The sequence below is a fragment of the Echinops telfairi genome, unplaced genomic scaffold (assembly GCF_000313985.2).
Source record: "Echinops telfairi isolate 266 unplaced genomic scaffold, ASM31398v2 ScPeMD7_7458;HRSCAF=8496, whole genome shotgun sequence".
NCBI classification, from domain to species: Eukaryota; Metazoa; Chordata; class Mammalia; order Afrosoricida; family Tenrecidae; genus Echinops; species Echinops telfairi.
In genome coordinates, this window is record NW_022111358.1 from 31,885,384 (window position 1) to 31,904,417 (window position 19,034).

A 19,034-nucleotide genomic window follows, 5' to 3' on the forward strand; every position below is an offset into this window, starting at 1 on the left:
CCCCAGAGAGAAGCCCCTGCTTGAGCTCGGGAGGCCAACCACTGGAGGGGGGAGAAGCTGGAGCTCATGGCCAAGGCGTAGGAGCACAGCCCTCTAGTCACAGCCCACACTACTCACGTCTTGGGGTTGAAGTAGATGTCACCCCAGAGTCTTTTAGCAAACTCCTGGTAATTGATGTCACCTGTAAGAGAAGTGACACAATTGGAATCTACTTAGAACATTTTGCTTCAGCTGCCACGTCACTGGGAAATGTGAACACCTTCCTTTCAGGGTCAAAATCTTTGTCTTGCACAGGCCACTGTCACTGCATTTACCACGGTCTGCACGACAGCCACCACATTGAGCTTGAGGGCAAGAACCATGCTTACCAATGGAAGGTTTCATGTGATGAGTGAACATTTCTGAAACACAAATCCTTTGTGTCTCACAGATAATACTAATCCCGCACTTGTACCTGAATATGGACAACACCGTCGCAACAGATGTCCCTTCCTATACTGCTCTGCCTATCATACAACACCCCGCAACCTTTAATAGCTGCTGCATGCCTACGGCGCCTGGCCCCAGCCACAGTACTGTGCGTTGCCTCATACGTGGGACACAGAATAGGAAGACAGAAGAATTGAGGGGTTTAAACTATGGTGCTGGTGAAGAAGAGTGAAAAGTACCATGGACTGGTAAAAGAACAAACAAAGCCGTCTTGGAAGAAGTACAACCAGAGGGTTCCGTCTTACCTGCCTGGGACATGCTTGTCAGGAGAGACCAGTCCCTGGAGAAGGGCACCATGCTGGGCATGGTGCAGGGGCAGGGAAAGAAAGAGGAAGGCACTCCACGGGATGGACTGACACGGGGGCTGCACAGGGGCTCCAGCACGGGAGTAACTGAGGGGCTGGCGCAGGAGCGGGGAGCTCCGTTCCGCTGTGCACGAGTCACCAGGGGTCAGCACTGACTCGATGGCACCTAACTCCCACCCCACAACCTGCCTACAGGATACAGTGTCACCTCCTTCACCTAAGTCATGCTGTGAACACCGCAACTTCAACTTTTCTCCTGGGCTGAAACAGCCCACTGGGGCTGAGCAGGCAAGGTCAAGACCAGCAGCCTCCTCTTCTCATCTGACACGTCTGCAATTCCTGGCTTCCTACTCATCTTCTCCGCCAACCCTCTAAGCCAGCGGTTCTCCACCTTCCTAGTGCCGCAACCCTTTCATACGGTTCCTCGTATTGTGGTGACCCCCAACCATAAAATTATTTTTGTTGCTACTTCATAACTGTAATTTTGCTACTGTTATGAATCGGGCAAGCCCTGTGAAAGGGTCCTTCGACCCCCAACGGGGTCTTGACCCACAGGTTGAGAACGGCTTACTGGGCTTACTCCACCCTGGGGTCTACCCGCCTGCCTACAGCAGCTCCCTGGCACTCGGCCCTTGCCACCTTCCAGTGCTATTCGTCCGTCCCTCCGTGGGACTCTGTCTACCAGCCAATTGTTTCTAGGAGTCAGAGATCGTCCATCATTACTCATATGCCCAGCCAGGGCCTTCCGCCCCCCATTTCGGTCATTTTACAGAAAGGTCACCCAAGGAGATTCATGTTCCAACGCTCTGGCCTCAGGCGTAAGTTCCCCACGTGCAATGCAGGAAGGGCTGATGGGACACCCTCCAGGGCCCTCTCAGGGGGCCCTGGTGAGGGGTCCAAGGTCGGGAGAGTAACAATCGTGGTGATGAGGACCAATCTCTGCTGAGGTTCCGAGAGATTTCCCATCAGAAACAGAACCTGGAAAGAGCCCGGCTCTGCTTGTCGTGCTGGTACCAAGGACATGCAGAGACATTTCTAGGGACCCATGCACATGAGCGTTTCTATTTCCCCTCCTTCCTTACAAAGTCATCTCAAACACCCAGCACAGACGCATAAGGACAAATGGTGACTTCACAGTACATGGATGAAGCCCACCAGGGGTAGCTTCATAAAATGACTTATATTTTTAATAAAACCAGGCAAGTCTTTGTGGCCCAATGCAGAATGAAAAACGGGGGAAATCGCACACAGATAATATAATCTTGTTCACGCAAAATAACATGCAGAGAACTGTAATGAAATGTTACTAAGGGCTATGGTAGTGAGATGATGGGCAAATTTCCCTTTCTGGATTTCCTGCTGTCTACAATGAGCACAGTCTCAATGGACAGCCCAGCTGTCCCCGCCCACAAGAGCAGGCGTCTCCACACCGAGGGCGGCAAGTGCGGCTGAGTGTCTGGGGAGGGCCGCCCACCAACACGCCTCCCTGTAGGAGCCTCTGGGCGGCATGGCTCCTGCAGGACTCTGGGTAATTGGGAAGGCAGAGGTGGAGTTGAGTATTTTCTTGAGCTGGAAAGTGGTCCCTGTGCTCTGGTGCTGTGGTACCCTTCAGTGGGAGGCCCAAGAAGCCTCATCCATGTGAGTCCACCGGCCTGAGAAAGCTCAAATATGTGAGTCCAAGGGCCCAAGGAGGCACCTATCTGTGAGTCTATGGGCCAGAGGAGGCACGTATATGTTAGTCTATGGGCCCGAGGAGGCACGTATATGTGAGTCTATGGGCCCGAGGAGGCACCTATTTGTGAGTCTATGGGCCAGAGGAGGCACGTATATGTGAGTCTATGGGCCAGAGGAGGCACGTATATGTGAGTCTATGGGCCAGAGGAGGCACGTATATGTGAGTCTATGGACCTGAGGAGGCTCATATATGGGAGTTTCAGGGCCCGAGGAGGCTCATATAGGTGACCGCAAATCCAATGAGTTTTCGTGTAGGGCTGTAAAAGTTGTTACCAGGTGCTGTTCAGTGGATTTTTATTCATAGGGACCCCATGTGACAGAGCTGAGCTGCCCATAAGGTTTCCCAGGCTGTATCGTCATGGAAACAGACCACCAGCTCTTGGCTCTGAAGAGCAGCTTTGTGATTTCAAACCACCAACCTGACAATCGGCCGAGTGGGTGGCCACGGGGCCAGCAGGGCTCCTTTACAAAACTCACAGGTGCCTTGTAGGGTTGGGGAGTGCTGGCAGGCGATCAACTAAGACCAATGCCATCTCTGGGGAGAAGCGTTCTGTGGCTGGATGATTCCTACTTTACAAACTGCCCCTGGCCCACAAGCTCACTCGTGCCTTTGTCCCTCAACCCTTCTCCTGGGCTACTGCTTAGGAACCAACCAATTAGCCCAGAGAGGGTACCTAGAGGCCACCAAGAGCCCCCAAAGTGACACTAACAGGGAGTAAATGCTCCCCCACACAGGGGACTCCGGCACAAGGCCAATTTCTGTGCCACTCAGCAGGAAAGGCACACAGGGCTCCGGGGAAGCTGGCGAGACAGGCTGTCAGCCGGAACTTACCAAAGGTGTCGGCATAGATCTTGGCAAAGGAACCCAGCGTGAAGCAGATGCTATACTGGGAGCTGGAGAAGCAGACGTTGCCCAGGAGCGGGGACAAGATCAGGTTCTCGTCAGTAGAATACATGCTAAAACAGAGCCAGGTGTCAGTCTGGTCCAGCAGGACACAAGGCCAAGGCTAAGGGTCAGGGGCGTGATTTGGCAGCCTCACCAACCCTGGTCCACAAAAGTGACACGACAATATGGAACTGTCCCCACAATTCCCAGAAACTAGCAGAGTGCCCCATGCGGGACCTCTCTGCACAATCCTGAAAAAGTGAAGTTCACCGACAGACAGGTGCCAACATGGGGGACAGAGACCCAGGAGCCCAGGAAACAAACCTGAAGGAATATGAGAGGAATGCACCTTAGAGAACTTTTAATTTCACAAATTCAAACAGGCACCAGGTTAAGCGTGCCTGAAAAACCAACACTGCTCCCCACCGTCACTGCCCCACTCTTCCTTGTACTGTCTCTCTCGTCTGCGCTGTGTTCACAAACTTGTGTTCACTCCGAGTCTTAAAAGCTACAAGCACTCCGGGTGTAGGAACATGTATACAAACACTGCGACTGGTGGCACGCAGGAGGCAAGCCCACTCCCCTCGCTGGTGTCCTGTTTGAGGGAATCTCTTCATTGAGAAGTGAAAGTTTCTTTGCTGTTGTCAGGATTTTGGCTTATAGCAAGTGATCCCATACCAAGTAGTAGAACTGGGGAGGGGGGCAGGGCGGAGGAGTTCTTGGCAGCAGACTGCCAGGGCTTCCACTCTGCCTCCCAGCTCTACTCCTCAGAGGGAGCTGCTCCCGCTCAGGAAAGCAGCTTTTAGAATGTTTCTCTCCCCATCTCAGAAGGACAGGCTTCCCTCCCCATTTCCTGCTTAGAGATTTGACATGTGGCCTCTTAACTTCCTGTCTTGGCAGATGAGGATTTAGCTCCCCTCTCATCCACTAACTTAAAGCAAACAACAACACAAGCCCCACACTATCCCTGCGTCTTTTAGGGCACCGTGCAGTTTCCGCTGTGCATGGTGGGGAGAAGGCCTCCCCCTGCAGACTGAGCGCTCACCACCTCAGGCTGCTCCTCAAGGTGAGTCTGTGTGTGGCCAGGTAGGCTTTGCCCCCGTTCTCAGTATGCAGGGCAAGCTCCTTCCAGACCCATCAGAGGGCTTTCACAAGCCACTCCTTTGGCCTGCAAATAAACCCTTTAAAATATGTCCAAAATAATTAACTTCTTAAAAAAAAATAAAATAAAATAAAATAATTAACTTCTTCAAAGCCAACCCCGGTGTCTCAGCTGCCCGGCATACGAATCACGAGGCCTCGGAAACAGGAGCCATTAGTCTCTTCCGATCACAGAGTCTGTGTTCGCTAGCGCTGCTAACGCCCTCCCCAAGCAGCGGTGCTCAGTGCCTTCTGCCAAATACTGTTCCATTTCTTGTAACAGCCCATCAGGCAAAGCCTGCCTTTATACAGATGGGGAAGCTGGAGCTTCCTGGCTGAAGGAACGTCCCCAGATGCCCATGGTTGGTGGCCACAGCACTAAAGCGAAGGCAGCTGGGGCCGGGAGTCAACCAGAGCTCGCCTTTAGCTGCTCCTGACCCACCGCCCTCCACCCACACCAAGAAGCCAGGTGTTCAGGAGTAACATTTACAGAAGCCGAGAGTCCTTGAAGACTGGAGAACACACCGCGGGGCCCCTACCTTATCAAGCCGTTGACCTCATCCACAATATGGCGCAGCTTGTAGTAGGCGTCCGTGGGGGGCAGCTTGAGCTCCAGGATGAGCCGGTCAATCTTGTTGATGCACACGGTGACTGCCAGCCTCTCCTGCACCGCATGCTTGATCAGCCGCTCCGTGTTGAGCATCACCTGAGAAACACGGGGCTCAGGTAGGGGTGCCACGGGGGCCAGAGAGCACCTTCTCCAAGGCAGGTGCAGGGAGTCCTGCAGGGCTGAGAAGGGAGCAGATGCCTGGTGACAGTGGGAGGGGATAAAGGCAGGCTGGGAAGGGCCTGCGGTGCTGGAGTGAAGCGCGGGTATCGATCAATGGGCCACGCTGCCCATGGGCAGTGACCACACGTAGGACCCGTTTCTCAAGGGTGCTCCCCACTCAAAGGAGAAAGAGCTCCTGGGAGCAATGGTGCATCCCAGCATCAGGGCAAGGAAAGCACGAGATGCAAGGCGCGTCTGGGACCTGTTTTTTTTCCCTGAAAGGAAAGAAATCCCAGACCCAACGCACAGCCACCGCATGGATGCTGACTCACGGTGACCCTGCAGAGCACGGTTCTCAACCTTCCTCATGCCGCAACCCTTTCATACAGTTCGTCACGTGGTGTGACCCCCCACCATAAAATTATTTTTGTTGCTACATCACTGTAACTTTGTTACCGTTATGAATCGGGTGACCCCTGTGAAAAGGTCGTTTAATCCCCCAAAGGGGTCAAAACCCACAGGTTGAGAACAGCTGCTGTATAGTTTCCAGGGCCGTAAATCTTTATGGGAAGAGTAAGCCTCATTTCTCTCCTGGGCCTCCAGGGAAAGAGGTGTTCTGGAAAGAAAGGAATGTGTCACCAGGCTCAAAGAGAGCATTCAAATAAAGAGGCTGGCAGTGGACCATGCCCCAGGCAAGGAACACACCCAGCTGGTCCTTACAGCAGGATTCCAGCTCATAAATGGGAAAGGAATGAGGAGAAGACGACCAGCATTTCGTAGCTATCACAGAAAGAAGCCAAGAAGGATCACAGGATGCTAACACGAGCGGTGAGGTTTAATGAGGAATACACCACACAGGGACTCGGGATATCTCCCCTACAAATTATTTATGAGCTGCAAAGGGGAAAACAGTAACTTTACACTGATGAAACCTGGCCAATCCACCTCAACAGAGTGCTCAAAGTGGGCATGGCCAATGATGAGTGGAGGGGCAAGGCGACAGACATCATGACTTCTGAGCAGATGCGCTGACAGGAGCATGCTGCTTAGGGAGTGCTGAGTAACCTGAACCCAGTCACGAAGAAACTGAGAGAATCTACAAATAGACCAATCTGCATGCTTCAAAAAGGTCAATGCCAAAAACCAGAGCAAGAGAGGCTGAAGAGTCATTCTGATTTGAGGCGACAACGAACCAAGCCAGACCGAACTGCCGACCTCGAGTTGAGTTCTGACTCCCAGTGACCCGACGGCAGGGCAGAACTCCCTGCCCCTGGGGCTTCCGAGGCTGCACAGCTCTACAGGAGTAGGAGACCCCTAGAAAGCTGGGGGGGTGGGGGGTCACAGACTACACCACCAGGGGTCCCCAGGAGACTACAGAGCAGTGTACAGGACACGTGGCTACCAGGCAGCAGTTGAAGAGGAAACCCCTCGGACATTAACGAGACAGGCGATGAAATGGAGTAGATCTGCACGAAAGCACTGTGGCAATGTGACACTTAATGGCCTAGTGGCCCAGAGGTGACAGCACCTGGCTAACCCCCAACAAGGCAGTTCTACTCTACCCTACAGGGCTCTGCGAGTCGGCACTGACTGGAAGGCAGGTGTGCTGGGCACAGTGTACTCTGTTAACAGCACGTGACAAAGTTGGCTCGGTAAGCCCTTTCCTTCTTCCGAGGAGTTTGGGTGGACATTCTCGACAGTGTCTTAGGGGGGTCAAACTGGGGTAGACTCCCCAGTAGTTGAGGGCCTCTCTGAGGAAGAGAGAGTTGGTTAATAGCTGTTGTTGGGGGGACAGTGCTGTTGCTGGGACTGGAGACCCAGAGGGCTCTTACTGCTCAGAGGCCATGAGACTCCAAGGTCCACCACTGTTGCTGTTGCCAAATTCATTGTCACACATGAGCTTGACCAAGTGGTTGCTGGGGGCAGCGCCAGCCTGAGCATCCAAGGTGGGGCAGTGGGAGCCACTGCTGAAGTCACAGGAGACAACCTGCTCCCCAGGGGAGCCCAGGAGGCACTTTAAGGGACCACCTAGTGCCGGCTTCACCACCTCCTTGATGTTGTCATTGGTTTGTTTTTAGTAGCTTGTTTTTTATCACTATGGTTATGTAAGTGAATGTCCTTGTTCTTAGGAAACATTGTGCTATCTAAACAACTTTACTTTCAAAAGGTTCAGGGGATAAAAATACACAAGTATGTGTACCCATATACAGAGAGAGAGAGAACTACATATGAGACAAATCAGTTGTGTACTTTGTTCGATTTTGACAACTTTTCATTAAGTTTGAAATGGTTTACAGGGAACCCTGGCTCCCTCTGGTGGGGATCTCGCCAATGACAACCCGAGTGAAGTTCATTAACCTACTCATCCAAGCTTCCAGTTCAGAAGTATGAAAGGCACCCTGGGCCTCCCTAGCTTTGAAAACTGCATTCCCATGCTAAGCCGACTGGTAGAGCATACTCTCCTAGCTCTCTTTAACTGACGTTTGTCACGCTGTCCCTGTTTCCTGAATGACAATGGGAACCCCCACCTGGCCGTTCCCTGAACAAGGAGCCAGCAGTCTATGTTACATTTGAACTTCATTTGCTGCCCACATTTCCAGAGAATCTGACCTCGAATCTCATCAGCATTCTGTTTCCTGGCCCAGGCTCTCTCAGGGTCCAGCCAGACGAGAGCATGACTCACCCCTTCGGCAGCATCGATGAAAAGGACCACTCCATCCGAGATGCGCAAGCCGGCTGTGACCTCGTCCGAGAAATTCACGTGTCCTGAAAAACAAGCCCCAGGTCAGTGGCCACTTGAGGGGCGGGAGGATAAGGGAAGACTAACTGCAGTGGGATCAGAAGCATCAACAAAGCTTGGGAACCCCTTTCCCACCTCCTCACAGCTCCCTACAGTGTATAATATGCCACCACCCACCTTGCACCTCTGGGTGAAGATCCCCATAAAAAGAGGCAAGCGCTTCACCTAGGAGGGCGCAGCCCATGGACACGCCCTCACAGCCAGCTTAGTGTGCAGATGGGCCGGGCGTGCAGCCACTCAGGAGGCAGGCGAAGGCAAAAGCAGTCTGACTGATCCCGTTCCTAGGAGGTGCTGCAGGGGCCAGGCTAAGGTGGGAACCAGGCCCCACAGGTTTGAGGGTGTTGGCACCCGACGGCAGTCTTCTGCCCAAATCCAAACTTGCCTACTGGAAATTCTGCCTCAAGCCAGTCTTCTCCTGGTCACTACTTAATCGATGCGGAGTGAGTAAACGTATGCATGAACGAGTGAATGGATGGGCAGATTCTGACTCCTCCATCCGAAATGTCTTTTAGAACAAGCACAACTCAGGTCTCACAACCCGGCTCAAATGACGTGTCCTCTACGGAGCCTTCCTTGATTCCAATTTGGGAAATGGCCCCTCGGTTACTGTCGTCTGCCTGACGACAAGCCCCTACGTAACAACGTAAGTCATGTGAGTCGGTCCTCAAAGCCACAGGAGACACATGTTGCTTCCACAGGAGACCATGCTCCTCACAGGGTGGCTGTGTCTCTCTGCTGTCTTCTTCCAAAAACCAAGGGTCCCTGAGACATGACAACTGATCTTTCTCTGCGCCCCCCCCCTCGCCCAAGTCTAGGGTGAGGCCTGACACAGGTGGAAATGAATGCATGAATAAAGTACTCTAAAATGTCCAAAATCATCGAGGGCAGATAGTGACCAAGACACAAACACCTGGTGCTTGGGGGGATCGTCAAGAGTCGATTCCCAGCGCTTGAAACACGACAGGGCCACATGACAAGGCCAGGCTGCTGCTCCCTTTTGCCCAGCCGCTCAGCTTACCTGGAGTGTCCATGATATTGAAGAGGTACGATTTGCCCTTGGTGTCTGGCAGGACCACCGTCACAGGGGTGCTTTTGATGCCAACACCTCTCTGGAAGTCAAAGAGAGTGGTCAGGACGTCCCCGACACAAAGGGGCCCCGTCCTGCTCTCGGGGCTGGCCAGTTCCCGGAAAGGACACTGAAGCCCCGCCCGGTAGCAGGTGGGTTTTTACCTAGACCTCGACCCAGCATGATTTGGAACACAAAATACCTGGGCTCGAAACTTTTTTTTTCTCCTTTTAATTTGGTTCAAATTCAAAAGGAAAGTAAAAAAAAAAAGGAAAACAACAAATGAACCAAAAAAGCAAGCACAGCGCTATCAGTTAGCTGGAATTTTCTCCTCCTGTTGAATCATTCACCTCTTAGAACCCAAAACAAAAACTAGGGGTTGGATAAGTTAAGAGAAACCATCTGGGCCATTTCAGTTTCTCTTTTAATGTAAATATTTTGCCCATTCTAAAGCTGCAACAGGAATTTTAAAAAAATCAAATCAAACAAATCGACAAATACATGTAAGAGCACTAAGAGGTCTCCTGTGACCATAGTTGAGGGGCGTGAATAGCTGTGTTATCAAGACAGCACTGTCGAGTTGATTATGGCAGACAAAGTTAGGTTGAAATGTAGTATCGTATCCCGTGATCTCCCTTTTGACCCTTTCTAAAATTGTTTCAATTCAAGAGGAAAAAGGTGAAGGGAAACGCATGTAGGTAAGGCTGAGTCCTCTCGACCACACACCAGGGGTGTGGACAGCCTTGCTCTCGTGTAGTCTGCATTGGAAAGGGACACCTGTACACACAGTTCGTTAGGTTTAGACCCATTTAAAATTTGTTCTCGTTTTAGTATTTCCCTTCTTTTTGATTGAGATTCTTGCTTTCTTTTTTCTTGTTGTTAGTTTTTAAGTGTTCCTCTGCATATGACACGCAGGATAACTATGTCTGTAGACAATAACTGGACTCACGGTCCCTGGAGGGACTGGCAGGGAGCTTGGGGGCAGGGTAATCACAGTGAGCACGAGGAGGAAGAAAACGCTCAGAATTGTGGTGATGACTGTCCAACGCTTCCTAACATGAATGGACTACTGAATTATATGATCGATTTGTGAATTACAAGCCAATAAAACTGCCATTTTTAAAAAGGGAAGAGCAATAATAGGTGGCATTTGTTGATTGCTTAACTGATGCCAGTATTGTTCAAATTCTTTTATGCTAACCTATTTACGTACTCACACTTTTCTTCTTGTCACTTAAGTATGACAAACTGAAAAAAACAGGGAGGAAAGAGATGGGGCCAGAGAGAAAGGACAGACAGAAAATCCAGCCAGCCCAGGGGAGACAGAGACACTCACCCACGCACAGGCGCGCACACACACCTTTATGCAGCCAGAGAACCCCACCACCAGCCGACGCCAACATCCTCAAAACCACTCAGAGGAGGAGGTCCCCGTGGGCCTCCAGGGGCGATGCTGGGTGTTCTGCACCTTGCAGCATAACTAGGATGACTGTGCAGCATTTGATTCATGAGGCCAAATCCAACCCTTGCTACCCAAAACGTGCTGACCCAGCTCTTTTCAATGTATGGACCAGGGTGAGTGTGCGGTACGGGGAGATAAAGGAGCATGAACTGGAGTGGGAGGGAGGCGGGGAATGGAGCAAGGCTTCCCCATGGGGCCATCCCTCCCTGCCCTACAAAGCTGTGGGGTCAAGTGCAGGTGACAACCTGAGTCCCCAAGACAGACTTACCTCTTGCTCAGTGAAGAGGATGTCAGTGTAGCACAGCTAAACAGAAAACAAAAACCAAGCTGTGGTTACCACCAGAATCCCAAATCCTCCCTCTACCCTATTTCCTCACCACCCTCCAATTCCGGGAGTCTGCCTGGAGGAAGAGAACAGAAGGGGGGGGAGCGGGGGCCATGGCCATTCCAGACACTGAGACCAGTGCCCTCCCAGCTGAGAATCCCCTCTGGATGTGTGCACTTGGTGGGGGCACAGGACAGGCAGGGGTGATCACAGGCAGAGCTCTTCAAGTGGAAAGGAGACGCAGCAGCCTGCCGGAGCCCTCCGGTGTCAAGAGCCCACCTGACAGACACTGGGCATTTACTGCACTGAGACCCACAGCCACACTGGGCCTCACTCAGAGGCACTTACATTGACCACGAAAACAACAAGGACCATCGAACCACATTTAGAGGGCAGGCTATAAACAGCATAATAGGAGGGAAGACATGAGCCTGGAAAAGTCGGGCTGGAGCCGAACAGAGGGAGGCCCCAATCACCGCAGCTGGCATTTGCTCTGCTCTAGACAGTTGCCATGGTCCTCTTCACGACTGTGAACCGAGAAGGCGACGATCAAGTGGCACTGTGTGGGAGTTACGGGGCAGGAGCGAGCCCCCTGTATACTGTGAATGGTTCCTCCTAAACCCACTGCAGCAGCTCTACTTACATCCTGGTCGTAGCGTTTTCTGATTTCCGGATGCGTCTGCTCTATTAAACAATCGACAAAACACGTCTGAAAGGGAAGACAAGGTTAAGACCTGCCAACCACGAAGGCAAGTCCATAGGGCCCTTCCCTTGGCTTCAGAGACTCCCACACAATTCAGGGGTGAGGCGAGGAAGAGGAGAGCAAGGAGGACTATGGGGCGACGGAGGATCAAGGCTGAAGCCACAGGATTACTTTCAAAATGAAAGATGCAATCTCTTTTGGACAGGCATCCCCCAGGAAATGAAAACTTATATAAACCGGAGCAGGGCTCAATTTCCTCTCTCCAAGGCAAATGTAGACACAAGGCTCAGGCAGGCACATGGCTTAGGGATGGATGGCCTACCCGCTGTCGGGAGAAGCTGGGTTTCTTAGCAGGCAGAGAACCACCTGGACAGGACACCCCCAGCTGAGTGACCTCACGCTGCCACTGCAGTGACTCAGAGGACTGAAAGAGGAGCAGGAACCCCAAACGTCTCACCTTGCCGTGGTGGAGATGGCCACAGAGGGTCACGTTTCTGATGAGCTCTGAGTTGTCCATCAGATCTGCCAAGAAACTGGGCGGAGAAAGGAAGAGAGGAAAGGCACTAAGGAGTGGCACGCAGAAACCACAGGCAGTTGATCCCAGGAAGCACTTTCAGACTAATTGAAGAGCGGCGCGCAGAGGCTGGCTGAAACCCACCGCCACCCAGGCCAGCCTTGAGATGGAGCAATCTGTGCGTGAAACGTCCAGGGACGCCACCACTCCAACGATGGCATTCACGAGAAAGGGAGGGGGAGAGCCCAAATGAAGACCCGCACATCTACATGACATTGTCCCCTGCAGCATCTCAGAATTCTTACTGATGCCAAACCCAAACCCCCACTACCATCAAGCCGATTTGTATAGGGCAGCGTCGAACTGCTCCCTGGGGTTTCTGAGACGCTAAATCTTTATAGGAGCAGACGGCCTCATCTTGCTAAGTGACTGGTGGTTTTGAACCACTGAACTTGACGTTAGCAGCCCCACATGAACACATGTAACCCACTATGCCACCTGGGCTCCTTTCACTGATGGCGTGGAGGGGTGGAGGCAGAGGTGGCAACGACTTTGCTTTTGAAATTGCTGGCAGTGCCAGTTCCCACAGCACGGAGAACTCAATTCCTCCATCAAGGTGAGCCCAGACGACCGTCATGATCAAAACCAGCCCCACCTTTTGTGCTCGCCGCCCACAGCAAGTCCATTCAGATGACTTTGGCTCAGAAGGCCACCCTCTAAGGGTGGAGATTTAAAAAGTCACCACGGAGATTCTGAAGGAACATGGAGAAAGTTCTGAAACACACCTGAGTGATGGCGGGGGAGCAGACTGTTTTAGAAGGGACCTCACTCTCGGACGTACATGATGTCAACATGTCTTTCAAACAAAACAGTCCTGTAACCTTAATAATAAGTCACTGGCACTTTGATACAGGAGGGCCTTAAAGGTACATCTCATCGGTGAAAATATTTTCAATACCCGCTGGCAGTGGGAAGCGCTTAAGTGCGTCTGTATCTATCTGCCGGTGCCCTTTCTGCTCCAAGTACAGTGTTGCTACGTCCCAAAGGCCCTTAGTGAGCACCCCTGTCAAGCTGGCTCCACCTCACAGCAGCCCCGCAGGGTGGAGTCGAACTGCCCCACTGCGGACACCCAACCTGTCGTCGAGTAGCCAAGTCTGTAAGCAGTGCAACTCCACGGCTCCTTCTCGGCAGTTTGACTGTCAAGAGTCCACAAACCAACTATTCTGTTCCCTCTCCATGACTGGCTTCCAACCAAACTGAAGGTTAGACTACTACTAAAAATAAACACCGAAAAACAAACTGAAGGCTGGGAAGAAAAGCACTGGGATTTAGACGAGGCTTAAGATAAAAATGGATATTCAGCTTAACTACCCCGTGGCCGTCAGAGCTGAAAGAGTTGGAAGGGGGTTTTGCTCCCACGACCCACTGGCTCCTCCACTTACTCCATCTCGTACACAGTGCCGGGTAACGTCTGCTCCATCAGCGTGAACTTCTTGGTTTTCACGGGTTTTATGATGGGCTCTAAGAAAGGAAGATGCTGGTGAGTGATGCAAACATACAAATTCGGAGCTGAATTCCACTAGACCAAGCTTTCAGAATATATGATAAATGACATCAATTTATTTCATTCTCAAAGATCACTCAGACATTGAGAAAGTTCTGGGAATGATGTTTGACATGGAACAGTGAAGGACCTTTGTGATAGTTACATAATTTCATGTCAACTTGATAAATAGGTTACAGGGGTGGAATCTAGCCTGTCAATCAGGTCACAGCCTGATTGATGCTTCCTGGGGGTGTGGCCTTCTCATGAGGATTCTAGGAACTCTCACTGCTTCACATTCCCGTTGACAAGCCACATGGAGCCACGCTGATGGAGCCAGAATTCTGGAGTTGGAGGAGCCACATAGAGACCCATGCCAGCACTGAGATGCTTCCACTGCCATTGGGTCCACAAGCTTTTCCACCCACTGGCCTGCAATCTTCCTGCATTTGGCATCATTGCATGTGCTGCGTGAGTCTGAAGAGGAATTCATGGGCTAACATTGGACTTATGGGCTAAAATTGAACTTAGAGACTTGACTTAGACCGGGGTGGGATGTTTTATTGATGCATAATTGCTTTTTGATATAAAATTCACTCTTACACATCTATGCGTGTCAATGAATTTGTTTCTCTAGTCAACCCAGACGAATACAACCTTAAACTGTGGACTGAGGACTTTGACTTCATTTTGAGGCAGGCAGGGAGGAAAGGGAGAGAATGGATACAAGCTATGGGCAATGTCCTTGTGGTTACCAAGTGCAACCATTTTCAAGAACAATCAAAATTACTGCTGCTAGCTACCATCAAGTCAGCGGCTGACCAGGGTGGCTCCGTATGCAGAACTGCTCCCCTGGGTTTTCTTAGCGGTCACCTTCATAGAAGCGTGTGCCAGGTCTGGCTTCTGTAGAGCCCCCGGGTAAGATAAGTCACCAACCTTGGCTGATTGCAAACGAATTATGCCACCCAGGCTTTGGAGAATTATGAAAGACGTAGAAAATAAACATCATGAGGTTGATCTTCAAGCACCTAACAGAAGTCAGGTCATGAAAGAACTTACTGTATATACATACTCGTGTATAAACCAGGTTTTCCAGCACATTTTAAATGTCGTTTTTTTGTGGTAAAATTAGGTGCCTCGGCGGATATTCGGGTTGGCTTATACTCGAGTATGTACAGCATTCACTTAGTGACAAGCTGAGAGTTGTGAATTTTAAAACTGGGCTAAGTCTAAACACAAAAACAGTACCTGCTAATTCGTTCACTAAACTTTGACGATGGAGATGGAGTTCTCCAGTTGGAACCGTGTTCCCCCAGTGGGAAGCCAGGTCGACCACCGACTCACCTGTGAGAGGCTGGGTGTCCTCCTCCTGGACGATGGTCTCCACCTCGGGGCCATACACCTCCTCGGCTGTGGGGTAGTACTTCTTGTCCTCATGCAGCACCACCTCCATCCCCGGGTGGTCATCATCATGATCGCCGATGTCATCGTCGTCGTCATCGTCATCCATCTAAACGCCAGAGGGAAGGTGGCTGTGAGAGGCCCACCCTTAGGCTGTTCTGCGACAGGAGCGAGATTCGGGCTTCTCACGTCGGACAGCGTCCCAGCTTGGGCACGGTGCTAACCAGTCAGCAGGACAGGCCCCCCACCTCCTGCATGACCCTTTACAAAGAAAAGCCACTACATCAGGACTATGGGTCAGAAGGGCCCTTGGCAAAGTGGGTGCCGATGGTCACAGGAATAGCACCCCCAAACAGCACAGGGTGCACCGTCACACACCCTTGAAAGCAGGGCAGAGCAAGGAGACTCGAAAACAAACCCGCACCTTTACAGTTCCCAGTGAGTCACAGGGTTAAAACACACACCACCTTTGCAGCCTGCTGTTTCTAACTCAGGGTAATTATAGAAAACGAGCCACAATGCGTATGTGTGTACCTATACTTTTGATGAGCGTGAGGTCCACTGTAGCCCACACCTTATTGAACGTCTTGTCTAACAGAGGGGTCAATCTTTACTTCTGGCACAAATGTCACAGCGCTGTCCCTATCTGGGTACATGCTTCTTTGTGAACACTCATTTTTTATTGAGGAGCAACTTCGCGGAGCAAAGCTACTGGGCCAACACATCCTGCCAAGTGGGCTGCAGAAAGGCTCATCACTGCCCTCCTCCTGCAGGGAGAGGGTGCACACTAGACCTGGATTTGAGGAGAGGCGGTGTGGTCCAACTGTCGGGCGTTCAGTCAACAATTATTCTTTCAAATCACATTGATTAAGGGTAGGGTTGCATACCCGATCAATATCACTGCTGTCGTTAAGCTGCACACCTGTAAAAAGCCAAACTGGCAAAAGTGTGATAGCTACAGTCACAAGATGGCAACAAAGGAGTACGTGTGGACATGGCTGTGTGCACGCAAATACCTCCTGGGAACCAGTGTCTTCGTCTGGAGCTGTCGGCTGTGAGCTTGTGGGCTATTCCAGGTCCCTGGCCTGACAACCTGCTTAGAGCATTGTTCTCCCTCCCAGTTCATGGGAGAGGCCTGGGGTCTTACAATGACCTGTAGCAACAGGAAGGCGGAACTCAGGGATGGACGAGGAGGTGGCAGGTGGGAGGAGGTGGCAGGTGTGGCTAACTGCCTCCGTAAACAACGGGTCTCCACAGCTGGATGGAGCCTGCCTATCATTACTGAGCATTTTGATCAAAGAACTCTTCTATCTAAGAATCCTCATCAAAGGGAGAAAAGTGCAGAATAGAATGCCAAATTTTCATGGACTCCAGACTTTCTGAAACAATGGACATCGGTTGAAGCCCAGAAACTCTATGATAACCTCAAAACCTTAAACCAAAAAGACCCCTGAAGATGGAATGTCTCAGCTTGGGCACTATACTCTTTTAAGATTGATCTACATGGGATTACATAGGAGTCCAAAGGGCATAGGGGCTACGTGTTGGGCTGCTGACAGCAAGGCCAGCAGTTTGAAACCACCAGTGGTTCTGCAGGAGAAAGATGAGGCCCTCTACCCCCGTAAAGAGTCAGTCTCAGAAACCCATAGGGCCAGCAGAGGGCGGCTATGCGTCGGGATCAAGGCGACGGCAGAGTCTGGTTTGATGTGAAATCGAATTGACAAGAGCAACTGGGAAGATGAGGCAGGGCATGCAGGGGCCTTGAGTTTATATTCATGCGAGAGGAAGCACCTGGACAAGGACGAGGAGACTGAATGCACAACTCATCGAGGGCGCTCTACGCGCTAAACTGCAACGGAGAAATTGTTGCACTGACACAGGCTCGGCTGTGAACGTTCTCTACACCAGCAACAAACACTGAGATCTCTAAAGGCCCTGCAATATTCATGAGCACACTCTCCTCGTCACTGCCCTACAATGGCCTTCGCATCAGGAATTAACTGTCCAGGAGTAGGAGAGCGTCACACCCACCTCTGTGTTCCTGTGTTCCACAGTCCCAGAGCAGACCCTGCCCATGAATGAATGTGCTCTTTCTACAGCTAGGTCCCACTCCTGTGTCGCCCCCCCGCCCCGTTGGCATCTCGGAGGATGAGCGAGTGAGCGAGGAGGTCGCTGGTACGGCTGGAGAGGAGCATGCTGGGAGAGGAGGATCAGCTGAGGTCACACAGGAGCTTCTGGATCATTCTAAATAACTTGATGCTACTCCTTTACTCTAGGGTAGTGGCTCTCAACCAGGGGTGAATTTGCCTCCTCCCGCCAGGAACAGTTAATAAATAACATCTCGAGACATTCTGGCCGTCACACTGGGTGTATGTTGAGGGAGAGAGGGTGTTTGCTACTTGATCTAGTAGGCCTGTGGGCAGAGAAGCTGCTAAACATACAAAGGACAAGACCCCACAATGAAGATTTTCTTCTTCTTCTTCCTTCCCCAAAAGAGTCCCCAGGCTGAGGAACCCGAGGGTTCTGAGCAGGAGTGATAGGATCCAATTTCTGTTTTACAAAACTCTCTGATTCCCACCTGGAGGGGCAAAGGTGGGAGGAGGGTGATCAGTTAGCAGCCTACTTACAGTGGTGGTTGGGACCGGAGTGGAAGCTGGGGAAGAGAGATGGAATTCTAGATGTTTCTAAGGTAATTTCAGTTTCCAATGGATGAACTGTGTGCATGAGACGAGAGAGAGAGCTTTTTGAAGTGAGCAATTGGAGGTGGCATTGTCCTTACTTAGAGGAGAAGGGCTGCAAGAGGAGGTTGGTCGGGAATCTCAGTAATAGGGTCTTACATATACGAAGTCTGAGAGTCCCTGGGAGACACCAAGGAGGAAGCTGGACCTCCAAACCCGAGGTCCAAGAGAAAGGTACGGGTGAGAGACACGTGGGGACTTCAGAAAGTTCATGGAAAAATGGAACGCAGTGATAATGGAAGTGTCCTACAAACTTGGTGAAGTCCCTGCAGAGAAACCTGAGCGGGCTAAGACCTTCTATCGGGTGTCTGAAACAGTCCATCTGTACAGCTGATGATTTTGAACTGCTGACCTGGCGATTAACAGCCCAACACTGATCCTGCAGCGCCACCAGAGGGCTGAGTGTGAGCACCATGGAGTGTAAGTCGAGAAGAGGAATGAGAAGTGGGCCCGCAGATTCTCTTAGCGGGATGAGAGGCTCCATGGAGAAAGACGACGGCCGTCCTGGAAACCAATGGAAGAGAGTCTTTTGGGGAGGAAGGAGGGAGGGACGCTGCCGACGGGTCTGTACCGGTGGAGTGAGCCCTGGGAACTGACTGTTGGATTTAGTGGGGCGAGGTCCCTGGCAACCCTGTTAAGCAGTCCCTGTGGGAAGAAGGCCAAAGGCTGGCGGACCAGGAGGCTACTGGAGCCAGGTGTGCAGACTGTGCACCCTTCAGAGTAACAACCTGGCCGTACTTAGTCACACTCAACACACAAACCCACCGCCACTGCATCAATTCTGACCCATGGCGTCCCTATAGGGGCCAGGGCAGAACTGCCCCTGTGGGTTTCCGAGACTGTCACTCTCTATATACGGAGTAGAAAGCCTCCTCTACACAAAACCCCACCATCTTTAAATTCCATGTTCCCATGAACTTTTTGGCATTCCCTCACAGAAATACATAGATAAACATACTCCTTTGATCACTCATTGTGCTCCCGGGAAGTTAAGCCAAGGACACTGGCCCCAGGTTCAGAAAGGGACACATCTGGGAATGTTCACTGCAGTCGTCCTGTGAGAGAGCAGCCCGGTGGTGAGTAACCTGGGTGTAACCACTACGAGAGCGAGACCCGCAAGCAGCAAGCAGGGAGAACCGAGCAGCTGTCAGATGTCACA

The 19,034-nt window shown here is 51.5% G+C and overlaps 1 protein-coding gene across 2 annotated transcripts in view; it reads right to left on the reverse strand.

Moving 5' to 3' along the window:
* Nucleotides 1-19,034, reverse strand: part of EFTUD2 (elongation factor Tu GTP binding domain containing 2) — a 37,585-nt gene that overhangs the window by 9,616 nt on the left and 8,935 nt on the right. For both annotated transcript variants that reach the window (XM_004707229.2, XM_045299548.1), the window contains 10 exons: nucleotides 15,081-15,246; nucleotides 13,636-13,714; nucleotides 12,137-12,212; nucleotides 11,620-11,685; nucleotides 10,920-10,955; nucleotides 9,142-9,232; nucleotides 8,007-8,089; nucleotides 5,094-5,260; nucleotides 3,361-3,485; nucleotides 118-181 (listed from right to left, as the gene is read on the reverse strand). In XM_004707229.2, the coding sequence (XP_004707286.1) occupies nucleotides 118-181; nucleotides 3,361-3,485; nucleotides 5,094-5,260; nucleotides 8,007-8,089; nucleotides 9,142-9,232; nucleotides 10,920-10,955; nucleotides 11,620-11,685; nucleotides 12,137-12,212; nucleotides 13,636-13,714; nucleotides 15,081-15,246 (953 nt within the window). The remainder of the gene's footprint in view (nucleotides 1-117; nucleotides 182-3,360; nucleotides 3,486-5,093; nucleotides 5,261-8,006; nucleotides 8,090-9,141; nucleotides 9,233-10,919; nucleotides 10,956-11,619; nucleotides 11,686-12,136; nucleotides 12,213-13,635; nucleotides 13,715-15,080; nucleotides 15,247-19,034) is intronic.